This window comes from Tyto alba, unplaced genomic scaffold (assembly GCF_018691265.1).
Source record: "Tyto alba isolate M040663 unplaced genomic scaffold, T.alba_DEE_v4.0 Super-Scaffold_1, whole genome shotgun sequence".
NCBI lineage: Eukaryota > Metazoa > Chordata > Aves > Strigiformes > Tytonidae > Tyto > Tyto alba.
The window spans coordinates 6,862,329-6,877,980 of NW_024881261.1; the positions used below are offsets into that span (position 1 = coordinate 6,862,329).

General features: G+C 42.5%; 1 protein-coding gene across 6 annotated transcripts in view; it reads right to left on the minus strand.

The window, feature by feature from the left end:
* Window positions 1-3,609: 3,609 nt before the first annotated feature.
* The window catches only part of GRK5 (G protein-coupled receptor kinase 5), a 165,387-nt gene continuing 153,344 nt past the window's right edge, over window positions 3,610-15,652 (minus strand). For all 6 annotated transcript variants that reach the window (XM_032988558.2, XM_032988559.2, XM_042806118.1 and 3 more), the window contains 4 exons: window positions 8,566-8,703; window positions 5,987-6,124; window positions 5,023-5,154; window positions 3,610-4,194 (listed from right to left, as the gene is read on the minus strand). In XM_032988558.2, coding sequence (XP_032844449.2) covers window positions 4,096-4,194; window positions 5,023-5,154; window positions 5,987-6,124; window positions 8,566-8,703 — 507 coding nt within the window. In that variant the 3' untranslated portion in view covers window positions 3,610-4,095. The remainder of the gene's footprint in view (window positions 4,195-5,022; window positions 5,155-5,986; window positions 6,125-8,565; window positions 8,704-15,652) is intronic.

A 15,652-nucleotide genomic window follows, 5' to 3' on the forward strand; every position in this document is an offset into this window, starting at 1 on the left:
TAAAAAATAATTTGCATTGTAATTGGAAAGGAGATAATAGAAAATTAATCCGTCTGGAAAGCTATTAAAGAACTCCCTTCTGCTCCTTTGTTATGTGCAAATATACCCCCAAAATTACCCATTTGGAGTCAAAATACAGAAAAGCCCATTGTAAATGCTCTCCAAGGTTGCACGATGAAACTATTTCTTTTTTAATTTTTTCAGCATTCCTGAACACCCATGGCTCCCAAGGCGTTTTAAATTTGGCTCCACAGAGCCAAATGCCAAGTGTCTGTGGAAGCCTGGCTGTGCAGGGAACTGCCTTGGCAGGGCTTCAGCCCTGAGTTCTGGGCTCACATTGCACCTGGTCACACAGCGGAAGAGAGGGGACTGTGGTTCTACTCCAGTTTTGAGTGCAAGGTGACCTGAATAATAAAAGAATGAAGAAAAATAAAGAAGTAATAAAAAAGAAAATCCTGCACTTTTTGTTGTTGGAGGAAAACCCTGACTAGAAGGTTCCTAGGTCTGTTCATTATCATTAGTGATGCATGATATTGATTGAATCTTTCAGGGCTTGGGTACTGAAAGTGTACAACAGTTCTGCTGCCCCAGCACTGTAATACTGTTTAAAGTTTGTCAGACAGGATAGCAACATTTTAAGGATGCAGCACAAAATCTCCATCAACTGGTCCTGTTTTCAGTCTCTCCCTGTGCTCACTCACTGCTCCCAAGGGGCTGGGATCCGGTGGGACTTCATCCCAGGCTTGATGCTTCAGGTTCACAAAAACATCCTTCTTCCATACCATCTTGAAGATTCGGTATATCTAACCCTAGCATAATGTCCACTAAGTATCAGAATTCAATGAATGCATCTCTCGTCATTCAAGGACTTTGCACTGTCCCTGTGTCTCCACTGCTAGAGTCCTAGAGAGGCTGAGGAAGGAACTGTCCTGGATGAAAGGAGAGCAGGAGAAGGCACATATGCTATCATTCACTGCTGTCATAAAAAATTCATCCACTACTAGTTAAGACCGATAGCATCTAAGAGGTATAAGGCCATCTACAATCTGTATTTGCAATTTCTTCACCAGGTTTCAGTAAGGGGTTTGTTGTTATTAGGATGCTATTTCCAAAGTGGGAGATGGTAAAGAAAGAAAATTTAGTCTTCGTATGCCAAGTTGGTAACATGTAGGAGATGAAGCCCTTGGGCCAATAGCTGCAGTTTTGTCAGATTTATCTAATGAAATATGAATGGACTAAGCCTTCTCCAACCATCCTTTCTTCCTTCCTCATGGCAGTAGGTAGATATTAGCAATCAGCCACCTTTCTCTGATGGGGGAATATGTTTGTCTGTTGCTGCAAAGTGATACAATGGCAGTAGCAGAAAAAAGAGATTAGTCTTTCAGTCTACCCCCATCCAGCACCCTCGTCCCCTAGCATCAGTGTAGAGGATGAAATCAGCTGAGAGTGCACAAACATGTTGTGTACCATACTGTTAGAAGGTGATGTCTTAGAGTGAGAGAAACAGGTTGGAGTTGCACAACTTTACAGCTCTCTAAGAAGAATTAAGATGTGTGTCTTGTCTTGCCTCAGGTACACTGATATACATCAGTTGTCGGGCTAAGATTTGTTCCTCCACTTCTCATCTACACTTGAAATCAGGTGAAATCCCATGTGTCATTGAAGAAGGCCTATGAAAACCTCCGAGAGCAACTATGTCTTCGTGCAGAGCATGCTTAAGTGACTAATCAGATTCCTGTTGACTTAGGTAGCTTTATGTCAGGCCATGAGAACAGAACTGGAGGTAATAGCCCTGTCTGTGCATAGCGGCTTTCACCTGTACAGTATTTAATTTCCCTCCTGTCAGGAGGCTGAAATCATTATAGATTTAGTTTTATAGCTGATACAGAGAGAGAAAAATTACTTAAAATTCTCATCTATTACTGTCTCTAAAATCTTGCATCTTCCATAAGATCTGCAATTACATTGTCTGACAAGGGAGACTGGCTGAAGCTCGCACTAAGCACCACTGATACAGGGAAGAGGAATTTCTGGACCACACTGATCTGAGGGAAAAAGAGGAACAAGTCCTTGGTGATATTATGGCACTCTTACACTACACTATATGTCTACTAACAACCAGGAAAAATGTAGGCTTTTTAAATGATGTGGACTTGCATCTTAATGTACTTTACTCCTGATAAAGGCGCCAAAGTCTCATCTCCCTTTCTTGACTTTTCTCTGTCAGCTGCTTTATGCAAATCCCATCTCTGTTCTCTCTCTCTCCCCCGCACAACCTCAAACTGTCTTAGTATGTATGTCTTTCTCACTCAGAGATTTGCCACTACTAACTTGCATCTTTTTAACCCTCTGCATTGGACAGATAGAACATATACATGATAGTCTAATGAATTTTGGCTACCAAGAATCCCACTTGAACAGTTCCTCTTTGTTCCCTGTGATAACTGCACTACTAGCTAACAGAGTTACAGAAACACCAAGCTGACCTTCAGGTGCTCCCTGATGACCCAAAGGTATAAAATCACCAGCATACTCCAGCTGACATTGTAAAGAACACGGTGAACCAACATGTTTTACAGAACATGTTGGGATATAGAGGTCCTGTCTGCACTTGGTGGGACAAAGGTTTTCCAATTCCTGTTGAAGGGAAATAGCCATATTTTTGATCTGGTGTTCTTAATAATAGATAGTGGCATGCTTGAGAAGAGTATGATTCTGATGCCTGAGGTACTGCTATTGATCCTGACTGATCCTGTTTATACTAGTGGGAACAATGTTTGCATCAATGGTTAAAGGATCCTGAACAAAGAATTATGGAACCGAAAGTGGGAGGTATTATTTCATAACTGACATTTTATTCAATTGGGGACCTAATTCAGGGGACGAGTCATGGTGTTTGGCATGACACATGGAAGTACTCTAAGTGCAGGCACAACCTGTAGGTTCTCCTACTGCTCAAAAGCAGCTCAGATCCCACTCTGAACCTCCACAGCTCAGCTCCAGAAAGCCGTCATTAATCTCATGGTCAGCACAAACCAGACTGTTGAAGCAAGAGCTGCCTGTTTGATATGAGCAACTGTGAAAAGGCCTTGGACTTTTAACTGCAGCATGGAGAACACACTGAATTTTTCTCTCACTTCAGCAGGTGCAAGTTTCAAGTCCTTGCAAAACAAATGGCCTTTTGCTTTTCCTGGTCACCTTTCACCCAGTTTTGTTCTTGCTGTCATTAGAAACAGCACAAAAACTAGCGAAGGAGAAGGGCTTAGAAAAGCGTTCCCTTTCTAACTAAAAAGTTTTTGATGAGCTAACAACATAAGTGCAAATCTCAGCTGTGCTGGTCCCATGACATCACAAACCTTAGGCATAGCAAGCAGCATTCTTGAATGCATCGAAATCTTGTCTTTTAGCATTTAATGCGAGACATTACAAACTAATGAAGAGGAGAAATGTATGCAGTGTTGCTGTAAACCAAATATACAGATGTAAAATAATTAAGAATAAACTGTTCCATAAAAATGCATGTCAATAAAACCCAGTCTGATAAAGTGATTTATGAATAATTTTCTAGAATTACTAAAAAGAATGATTTCTCATTTGAGGCTCTGGAAGTCTTGAGTCACATTTTTTTTTCTTTTAAAAAAATGTCTTAAAACACATGGCTTTACAGCTGCTGCTTGGAAAATATACACCTCCAAAGTCTGACTTTCATTTAAATACAAATGTACAAAATGTAAACTGAGACAATAGAGAAATTTACAAAACTTTTCTTTAAAAATAATAAAGACAAAATTCAGTTCTAGAATGATGCTATTTAAATACGTGCAAGTAGTCATGTTCATTGAATTTCTATTGCAATGTTCTAAATAGACAAATTTGATTCACACAGTCTTGAGTGCCACCTCCAAAAACAGACCTGAGTGGAAAATTCTTCTTAAAATGCGAGGCTCCACTGGAAGGAATGGATAGAAAATCTCCATTTTTGGGAGATCATTTTTTTTTTTTTTTCACTCAACGGTGGAGGCTCTCTCATCCGTAGAAGCTCCATAGATTATAGTGGAAGGATGCAACATGTTGTTTCATAAAACTGAGTTGGAACTAGCTGCTTCCAGTGGAGTTTGAACTTACGTGATTTGAATTTATGTGGTGATTTAAACTGGTCTTTGAATTTGGAGAACTCTTTGAATTGTTCTGATGCTGTAGAAGGAGGAAGACAATGACAATTAGATTCCCAAAATATGCCGTGCTTTATTTTAGTCCAACATTATTCATCTTATGGTGATAATGTACTAACTGGACTTCAAGATTCTTGTTTGAAGATCTTTGCATGTAAAATATTCTTCACTTTCTTACCTGTATTCTCTCTAGGTCAGGAGGACCATGGCGGTTCTTGAGGAATGCAGCAAAGAAGACTCACTCAAGCTCCAGGAGTCAAATCAGTTCACTGCAAAATGTCAGTATCTGCTAAATCTGACTAATACAGAGGATACCTGCCAATGCTCAGGCATGGTTTAAAGCCTACAGAAATAGATTGCTCTAAGAATGTTATTTAGATTTGCAAGTGGTGCCATGGTGCCTCATGTAAGCTGTACATCCCGTATTATGTGGTCTGCTCTCTTCTCTAGTGTCTTGGTTTCCAGTCATAACTACCTCACTCAAAATTTGCATTTTCTTTTTTTTTTAAAAACACACAAATCAAGGATTTTCACAAGGAACTTATTAAAACCATGTAACCATTGCAAAAGACATTTCAGCATACCACTGAAAAATCGTTTGGGTAAGAAGTTTTCGACTCCTGGAAATAAAGCTCATTAACAACACTGGAACTTCTGGTGGTAAAAAAATCACAAGAGGTAGATGGGAAACTTGGGATATGGAGTATTAGTCAGGAAATTACCAGGTAACTGTGACAGCCAGCCCTCTCTAAGACGCACTGTCTTTCTCCTAGCAAAAATACGACCAGAACACAGCTGTGACATTGGGCATCTTTGGGATTTTCCTTGTCTTAGTCATAAAAGATCTCACCTGTCTTTTAAATATTCTCTGTAGCAATCCTTTCTTGGGTGGCTCTGGGGGGTAGCTTTTGTTTAGGTCTGGTGAAATAGTACCATTTGGTCCAAATACATTCAGTTCTTTGAAACACTCTGTTTCTATCATCTAGTGGAATACAATAAGAAAGAAAAAAAGAAATTTTACATCTGCATTAAATATATTCCAGTAGTGCTAGGTTGTTCAAAGTGAGGATCAGGACCACCAGCTTGAGTAATATGTTAGGAGAGATATCAGTTGAAATCCTGCTGGTGGCTGTAGAAGGCAAATGGGATGTATGGAAAAGAGAGGCTGAGTCTGCTCTGCATGTTTGCACAACAGTCATCTTAGAAGTTGCCTCATAAAGCTCTTGTTCTTTTGTTTAGCATTGTGGAGAATATTGGGTAAAGACAGGCTTACTCGCAAAATCCCAGCTATGAGCACCCCTCTGCCTAAGTGGATCTGCTGTTTGATCCAGGGTTAGATTATGAATTCCACTGTTGGATCTGTTTTGGTATCAAACAGAAACAAAGACCCAGATCTGGAAACCCTGGAGCAGTTCAGGGTCCAGAGTCAACTGCTGCGGCTGTGACCTGCTGCAGGTACCAGACAGTGGGTGAGATCAGGATCACCAGTGGAGGAGCCTCCCGTTAGGACTTCCAGCCATCCCACGGAAGCTCCCGAGAGCTGTTGTTGAAACACCTTTGTAGAAATCCATGAGAAGGAAGTCCAGTAGGATCCTTGCCAATTTACACAAATATGCAGAGCCAATAGATACAGTCACCTGAACCTGACATCTGTGGTACATTATAGATCTTGAAAGAGGCCGTTTGTAACGTATGAAAGCATTAGAGTCTGGCAAGTTATCCAGTAGCTATATATTACTGGAAATATACAGCTGCTCTTAAACCATCTGTGCTTGGGGTTTTATTGGAGTAATTTTACTATGATACATCCTTACCTCATTTTGCCATGGAATAGACACTGATCCTGTGGAAAACTTGGAATAGAAATCATCATCTGTTTGGTCCAGGTTAACTCCTTTCACTGTGGAGAATTGCTCAATGTCCAACACATCCTTGCAGTATACAGCTCTGGGCTATCTCAGCAGGAAAAAAACAAAACAGCAAGAGAAAAAATATTTCTGAGTCTGACCATGTGCTTTCATTCACAGATTCAGTCAAGTGAGAATTCCTAACAACAAGTGACTATCTGCATCCTGCTTCTCTAGACTTGATCTGCCTGCTTGTTTATCATCAAAGGCTGACTTTGCTCTAAGCATGTTAAGCTTCCCACTTTGAAGTCCTTAAAGCATCAGCGCAGCCAAAGTAGGTTTTAGTCATCCATGTAGCATATGATTAAGACGTGAGGGGAAAACGACAGAAAGAGCAAGGAAATAAAAATCAAATTCTCCAGTAGTCTTTTCTTTTAGAGAGGGAACAACAGAAAACCAGAATGTTTATGAGAAACACATCAGACATAAGTCTGAAAAGGGACCTCAAATAGAAGTGTCCTTCTGCTCAGATAGCTGTGGAGTTTGCAGCTTAAAAATTTGAAGGAATGTATACTAAGTGCTAAAGAAAGCAGAAGAGGTTTGGCATTTTTCCATTGTTTTTATTAATAGCTCAGCTGCTGGAAACTGTCCAGAATCACCTCTATTAACTCTTTAACTTGGCTGCATTTCTTCAAACAAATAGTCAAATGGCTTTGCCTTTTTAAACTACTTAATTTTCTGGGATGACAGAGACAGGACTCTTTGCAGTGATACTGCTTTTAGCTCATGTTCCAGCAGTCAGCCACAGAAAGCAGAAATAGTCATCACTAGCTACCTGTCATAGTCAGTGTGGTCATCTGCACGCCTAGAGAGTTCCCATCAACAACACAGTTCCCCTTTGATGCGCAGGAATAATTGAGGGGTGGCTTGTGGGACTAGCCTGACCTGCTGAACTCAAGCACATGTTCAGTCCTACTGTCTACATCCAGTACCATGACTGCACAGCCCAGGGCTCCAACTGTGCAGTGTTTTTTTCTAGATGTGAGCAGTGGGACCAAACAAATCAGGCTGATTCCTGACGGAAGTTCTATTTGCTGGAGGCTGCATCCATCTGCATTCCTGACAGCGGCAATCACAACATTTTTGTGGAGACAGAGTAGTCTAGAAGAGGATGGAGAGACATGGGTTGGATTACAACCTCTGCCATTGGCTATATAGCTTTGGGTGATTCAACTGACTTCAGTAAAGCCTTGGAAATCTATGCATGAAGTGCCAAATAAATTAAATTAGGGGCAGCTCTTGAGTTCCCAATAAATAGCCATAAAAATTTATGTGCCTCTGCTTTAGCAAATATGTCTATAAGAGGTGCCTTCTAGGCCTTACATGCCACAGTTAAGCTTTTAATACACTCTGGCAGATCCCAAATTTGAGCCCAGAATTTTCTAATTTTCTACATCAGAAAGAAATAGTAGCTTGTCTCCTATTTCTTCCCACTAAAGCAGGTCGTAACACCATGGGCTAATTGGCAGGAATAACTAGGCCGCATAGTAAAATGTAAAGCAAAACCAGAGCAGCTAAAGTAAACTTTTGTAGCGTTCAAACCACTTTGGTTTGGTTGAGTTTGCAGCAATGTGAATGAGAGCTGCCAAGATGTTACTTTCGTTAATATGTTAAAATGGCAGTGTTTACTTAGAACCATATGGGAACTTTAAGGATATAAGGTTTAGCCAGAAAGAGAGCCCTGAAGGAGGAAAATAATCAAATAACTCCATGCACTGGGGTAGAGACTGATACCACAAAAGGGTGGAAAAAGTTTTGTTATTGCCAATACAACAAAGAAAAAATTTTGTTATTGCCAATGTAACAAAGATTTTCAGTATGTGCAAGACTGGTGTTTAAACCTGAGTAAGGACCCAAGGTTGCGTGTCGTGCCCCATGAACATTAACAAGTTCAAAATGCTCTCTCGAGTCCAAGTCAACTCCTCTCCTTGAGGTGACATTTGGTACCTGAACCTGGTTCAGACTCTGTAACAAATGCCTGTTTTCATGACGGTCCAGTCCATTCCTCAGTTCCATGGAGCTCTGGACTTTGTAATTTTGGTTTCACCTCAGCATATATCTATATATCTGTACACATACTCATGGTTTTCACTGCTGATTGTTCTGAGCACCACCTGGTCTTGAGCGTTCTTACTCTTACACTACTACTGTGAGTAGGGGAATACAAAGGTTCCCAGTTTAAAATTTGGGAACTGAAGCATGAACAGATCAAGTGGTGCCTCCAGTGTCACATAGGAAGACTGTGGTAAAGTGAGTGGGAATGTGGATAGGAAAACCCAACATGGAGGCCCACCCACCCTGTATGCACATGTCTAGAGAGCAGCTCTCCTCCTCCTCCCAGCCTCCCCACTCCAGCTCTACTGCTTATCACATCTTCTGAGGGCAGCTACTCACGCAGAGAGTGATGACAGCTCTGAGAGAGAGAGGTTATTTTAGAAACAAATCTCTTGAAAGAGGCCAATGGGGATTCTTCCTATCACACTTACGTCAGGGACAAAGGGAGGATCCAGCATTCCCGCTTCTAACCGCTTGAAATTCATGCTCTTGAAAAAGGGGTGCCTCTTCACTTCTGCTGCACCTTCCCCTTGACATCCTAGCCGCTGCTTCACATCTTTGGTGAGGAGCTGAAACATGCCGAGAGGAGTGGTAAGGATGTCAGAAAAGCAAGAGCTCCACAAAGATATTTTTATCTCTGGTTGGTTTTGAATGTGCCCAGAGGGATGTACAGAGGGGAATTGTAATTGCTGTTACTTAATGGCCAAAGTTAAATGGGTTAGGGCTGCACTCTTCTACATGCTGGTGAAACCCTTTGAAAATTATCTGCTGTAAAGTGTTTACAGTCAAAATAGAGACTGTTGCTTCTACTTACTTTCAGTGAACTCTTTCAAGAGGAAGTCTGACATATCCTAATAACATCTATAGATGCATACTCCTAAGTCCCATGTGCTTCTTCTCAGTTCTTTTTTTTTTCTTGTTACTCTTGTAAGAACAATTTTCCCATGTTGCTTAGGCAGAATGACTTCATTATCAAATGTATTTCCCTCCATGCATTGCAGATGACACATTGGATCAACCCTTTGTGCTCCCGGGCTTATCTCTGCTTTGCTCATGGAGCCAGTATCTGGAACCATCCACAGTTCAGACTTGTTTGTTTTTAGAGAAGGGCAATGCACCACCTCTACCTGCTACAGCAAGTCCTGACTGTTTCCTGGGTACCTGTGATGGAGCAATGGACACTAACTGGACTCAGCACCCTTGGTCTATTAGATAAGCAGGTCTAAGAACACAAACACAGTGGTTGTAGGTCCTGGAATACCTTGTATGGATGGACTAATTGACCTGCAAGAGAACAGTTCAATGGAAGAACAATTCTGGCACAGAGTAGTTGGTGGATGAGGGGAAAACATGCAGTCAAATGTCTTCACCAATATGCCTCTTCTTTTAAATCATATGCATAGAATCAAGTAGGCTAAATCAATGTCTTAAGAGATCACATCTAAACAGCTGAAGAGAGGTAGAGCTCAGTATGCAAATGACTGGTGCAAAAAGACCATCACTCGTGACAAGGACCTTTCTAAACGCACCACTGATTTCAGGCAATCTGCTGAAAACTGAAGGCTCACAAATTTGTTTCCTTTTTTTTCCCTTCCATTCATCTTTGAGGAAGCCTGCATGATGTTTTCTTAGATAGAGGAGGGAAAATATAACTCCAAACTCACCACAAAAACCAACCAGAGATTTCAACTGCCTATGAAGGGGATACATAACATGTGCTGTAGTACAACAGAAAACTAAACACGCATTCAAAACAGCCAAGGCCAGCTCTGCCAGAGTCTCTGCTCTGAGGGGAAAGCCTACATACTTGCACCGCAGCACCATGGAGGAGTCAGGGCCACAGCCCTTCTCCACGGGAAGGACATATCTCCTGGAGCTGGGCCTGCAGCCAGGCACGCACCCCACTGCTCACCACTTTTGCCACCCCGATTTCCAAACGGCGGCTGAAGGCAGGGGCTGGGCCCGCCAGCACCGACACCGTGGCTGGGCACGAGAGGGGCGAGGGGCAGGCTGGGGGTGCCCAGCACGGCCCCAGCGCAGGGGAGAAGGGTCCCCATGACCCCGTGAGCCTTGGAGCTGTGCCCGGGACCCTTCCCTGAGGCAGAAGGGGACTGGTGCTGGTGTGCCCGGGGGAGGGAAGGGCTCACGCCTCACCTCCTCATCCATCTCCAGCTTTGCTGCTCCAAAGCAGGAGTTAAAAAACAGCACGCTGTCCCCTCAGCCCCTCCCCAGGTGGGCTGTGCAGACCAATTGCACTCAAATGGTGAGCAAAACGCTCCAGGTCCATCTGCCCATGGCGGGCTCAGCAGCTATGCAGGACAGTGGGGTGGTTTGGGTTCTCTGTGCATCTGAGTCTGTGAAGGGACTGAGCCCTGGCTGGCACTCGGGAGAGCAGGAGGTGAATAGCTTTGGGAGGGTTGGAGAGGAAAATAAGTGTTTCAGGAAACCGGGTAGAGAATCAGTCACAGCCCTGCAGGAGGTTGGGACTGGAGAGCCAGGCAGCTTCCCTGCTAAGGCAAGGTTGTCTGGAGATGTTGGTTGTAGGCTTTCCAGCTCAGAGTATGCCCCAGTACCCTCTGGTTGTGTTGCTATCTCAGCCACACCATCTCAGTCAGGAGGAACCTCGAAAGAACCGTTTGTTGCTAATGTGAGGTTGATAAACTTTGCTCTGGCATCTGGTTAGAGCTGGGTTTTCTTGGCCTTATCACAGGTTTACAGGGGCACAGATCTCTAGGCTTCTCTGAATGCTGTGCTACCCCCAGGCATCAGTGGTTTTCTTATCTGACTTCCACAGCCTCCATAGTTCTGCATTTTTTTGCCTCCAGCCTGAGACAGCAAATGGCTTTGGCAATCAGTGTGCCCCATGTATGCAGGGACCATCCTCCAGGAGTCCTGAGCAAGCTACAGCTTCAGAGGCCAAGCAGGCAGAACAGGTAGTGAAGAGTTTTGTGGGACATAAGAGTCTTGGGCTCCGATCTTTCTGCCTCAGCAGTAGCAGCAACAATAGCCAAAGGAGACTGTATGGATTGAGGGATGGGGGAAAAGCTAGTGGTTCTGGCTAAAACAGCAATTTCCAGCTTCCAGATAGCAATGTCCCTTCCTTCCTTGCAGTTTCCTCTGCCTCTGCTGCTGTCTAGGTGGTGATTTCTGGTCTGACTGGTCACCATGAGTGGCTGGTTTGTAGATGGAAGAAGACTTGAAGAAACATCTCTGTGCCTTGCCATCCTCTGAGTGCATAGATTCAGCACCATATTGATCCAGCTCATAGGAAAACATCTTTCTCAGGGCACTTCTCTGGAGTTTGCTTTCCCTGGATAGAAGGACGGAGGGACTTTTTTGCTTTCAAATCATTGCATGGGACTTTGAGTTCTCATCATCTTGAGGCAAGGTTTTCTGTTGTGGGGTTTCTGCTTTTTTTTGGCTTTGTGTGTTGTTTTTTGGGGGTTTTTTGTTTGTTTGTTTTTTAAATCCCAACAGGCATTTGGATTTAGCTTACATGAAGAAGATTGCTTTCAAATTTTCAGTCAAGATCTGGTTTGCTCTATTGTGTCCGGGCAGAGAAGACAATTTCTTTTGATCTTCTATTCTCATGTTGAGAGGACTTTCCTGGCAGGTGGAAAGAAGAATCTGAAGGCATAGGACCACCCATGGTTCTGATATATTTTTGGAAATGATACCTTGAAGCTCTCAGGAAGGGTGCTGCTGAGGAGCAAGTTGTAGTAGGAAGGGGTAGATCTGGACTTGCTTATAGATGATAAAGGAGAGCTCTGCAGTTTCTGCTCTACAAGTCAGCTGTGAAGGGAAGGAAGGGGGTTACTTTCCTGCCTGTGCAGCCAGTAATTCTCCTGCCTCTGAACTAAGCAGGAAGACCAAGCTAATCTGGGAATTTACCCTTGCCAGGCAGTAAATGTTAGAAGTTTTTTGGAGTGGGTGGTCAGAGGATAGGGTAGTTGAGGATAGAAAAAGGCTGTCTGGGGATTCCTAGGCTCCTCCGTGATAAACAAGGGAGTATTCAGTAACATCAGATGCAAGAAGGAAGTCTCTGGAGTATGAATGCAGTTGGTTGTGGGTGGCTGGCCACTGCAGCTGAAAGACACAAAAGGGAACAGGCTACTGGGAATAGGCTGGAACTAAAAGACCACATAAAGGAGAGAATACTCCTGCAAAGCCCTGCTGCAGGGGAGCAGCTGCCTGCCTCTTGAGGAGAGTGCCAGGAGAGTCCCAACGGAGGAAAAAATAAATTAATGGAATTTGGTAAACTGTAGCTGAATCCAGCTCTAGAGATGGCAACAGGTGAAACCAGACATGTCTCCTGGCTTCTGTTGTGGATATCAAGAGATAGCATGGATGAGAATACTTTCCAGAGGGGAAAGTCCTTCCTTTCTCCAAGGAATAATGAGTCTTGTACCATTTCCTGCAGTCCCAACAGTTCTCTGTAATAGTAAATCTGTGTAATAGCCTGCAATATGCATCCCATTTGAGAATCTGACCAGGAAAAGAAAACGGAGGTAACAACTGTGTGTTTTGAGTCATCTCTACAATTTGGTTTAATTCAGCTTCAAAGGATGCATTTAATATGAATAGAGAGCAGAACAAAAGCAACTACATCAGGCTGATGACAAGCCCTCCTGGGACAGCAGTGCAAATGATCCAATCAAACACAATTTAAGTGTAATTCTACAGCCAGAGCCTACGGAGAATTCACAGAGCTTCAGAGCTGAAGACGGCTTAGGCCACCAGCCATGCATGAAGTTGATACCAAGCAGCAGAGATTTATGTTCTGGTAACAAAGGCTCCAGATGACACTGGATGTGTGTAAATGAGGCCAGGCTTTAGTCTACAGAGTTATGGGCAAAGCATGAGTAGACTAGGACTTTCAAAGAAGAGTCTTGAGTAGAAGTGGTGAAGTTACATTAAGATCTTTTTCCTGATATAAAGAACTCTCTGATACTTTCATGTCACTCATTTGATCCCCACAGGGGATTCTAACTCTGCAATGTCTGAGACTTTTTCCACAGCTTTGTTTTGCTTCCTTTACAAAAAGAAACAACTGTTGTGAGGATTGCTAAAAATAGCCAACAGTCCCCAAAGCGCTGCTTTATTTATCTTCATGTGATCAGTCAGTTCGTATCCAGATCAAACCATGTAATAAATAACTTGGAGTCCTAAGATGTTAGTCCTAAAATTATAGGAGTAAGGGAAACTTTTTGTAGGATGAGTGCGAAAATTGCTGCTCAAGAAAGGAGAAAAGGGAAATGGTAAAACCAGTTCCATTGATCCAGCTGATCAAATAGTTAAAGCAATCACCTAAATAAATTTCAACCCTGAAACAGAAGTAAACACACTATTTTTAATAATTTTTAGAGAATAGTAAAGTAATACTGTGGTCACCTCCCAATTACTAAATGAGACAAGGCACTGGTGTGGGAACTGAAGGTGCCGGAATGACATAAATGGCTGTATGTTGCACTGCTTATGCTCATGAAATCACAGCCCAATCTGGCCAATTGAGGAATCAAAACTCTCTCAGGCATGGGTGACAATTAAGCTTATTGCAAAGGCTTACTACAGGAGATTTAAAAATTATTATTATGATGATTATGATGATTATGATTATTATGATTATTATGATTATGATGATAATTACTGTTGTTGTTAATATTATTATTATTATCAATAGCAGTAGCAATCATTTGGAGAGCACCTTGATGCCTCCCAAGATAGATGAAAGAGCAGTTATTCTCGGGCAGCACTGATAAACTTTAAGGTGTTATAATTTGTGAACAAGTTGGTTTCCAGGGATGAAAGCAAAGAGGAGGGATGAAAGCAGGAAGGAGTAGTAGCAGTATGATGACAAAGTTTCTGGTGGTGAGGAAGAGAAAAAACTGCTTTTAGGGAAAAAAGAATCCATCAGCTTTTAGTTGGTTGGGGGAGGCACTTTGGGAAGGGAATGGAGATCAGAATCACAGACCAGCTGGGGCTGTAAGATGCCTCTGGAGATTGCCTAGTCCAATCCTTCTGCTCAAAGCAGAGTCACCTAGAGCAGGTTGTTCAAGGCCTGTTCAAGGTCCAGTTGGGTTTTGGATATCTCCAAGTGTGGAGACTCCGCAGCCTCTCTGGGAAACCTGTTCCAGCATTTGACTACCCTCATTATGGAGAAGGGTTTCCTGATGTTCAGAGGAACCCTCCTGTGCTTCAGTTTGTGCCCACTGCCTCCTGTCCCATCACTGGTCACCAAACCAAGAGTTTGGCTCCATCTTCTTTGCACCTTCCAATCGGAGACCCCTTTTGCAGAGTCAAATGGAAGCTGCAGGAATAAGAAGCAGCAGGGAAGACAGTCTGCAGGAAGTGTAGACAAACAGGACAGTGACAGAAGAACACAGCAACGTCGGCCTGTCCGATACTGTTGACTTGAATGCACTTCAAGTCACATCTTTGGATGCAAGACTTCATTTGTTAGGGAAAACACACATGTACATCAATGAAGTAAAAGTCATAACAACAACAAACAGGGAGCATTTCCTAGAAAGACTGGATTTTTTCACAGAAAAAACACACCATGAAGCAGTTATGTTATATGGGAAATATGGGTTGGGGAGATTCCCAGAAAGCCAGCTGCCCCTGTTCCTAATTATTTATTATTCATCTCTGTTTCAGTCCAAAATGAGGGCTGATTTATGGGAAATGACTTACAAAATGAAATATGGAAACATGGGATGAATGATGATTAATGGGTGCAGTGATATGTGCCTGCAAAAATGCAAAGGTCATAAACATCCAGGAGGGGAAGGTTGACATGGGGTGACACTAAGGGGTTTCATATTAGTAACTGAATAAAGACAATGTATTTCCTGATGGAGACGCTATTAGCTCATGAAGTAAGCTTTGAAGAGAAGGCGAGGAGACATGGGGGAAAATATGTTGTTTCTCACTCCTGCCCTGAAGAGTCCACTACAGAAAAGCCTTTTGTGTTGGGTCTTTGTGAAGGCTCAAGTTGGATTTATGTATTTCAACTTTATGCTTCATTTTGCAGGTATGATGGGTACTTAATTATCACTTTTTTTGTTTCTTCATTACAATGCTGATACAAAGCAACAAAATTCTGGTTTTCAATATAAAGAGCAAAAGGTACTTCAGAAAATATATTTGAATCATGGATTTTAAACAATATCACTTGATAAAATGGATGGAAAACCACAAACGCCATCATGCTCAGTATCAGAAGTAAGGCTCTTCCAGCCTTATGGCACAGTAATTTTAATAATGTTCAAAAATGACAGGGTTGTCTTTGGTCCATTAAGAATTTGCACAAACTACCTAAATAAATATGCCATGTGATTGGACAGTGAAGCAGTAATGATCAAGTTGTCAGGAATGATTTACATATAGTTCATGGTTCCCTGAGGCAAGTGAATGAACTAGATAACTTCCTGAGGTCCCTGACTCTGAAACCGTAGACTCTATGGCTTGAAGATGAAAATGACCACTACAGTATAACGACTTTCGCTGTCTATTTCT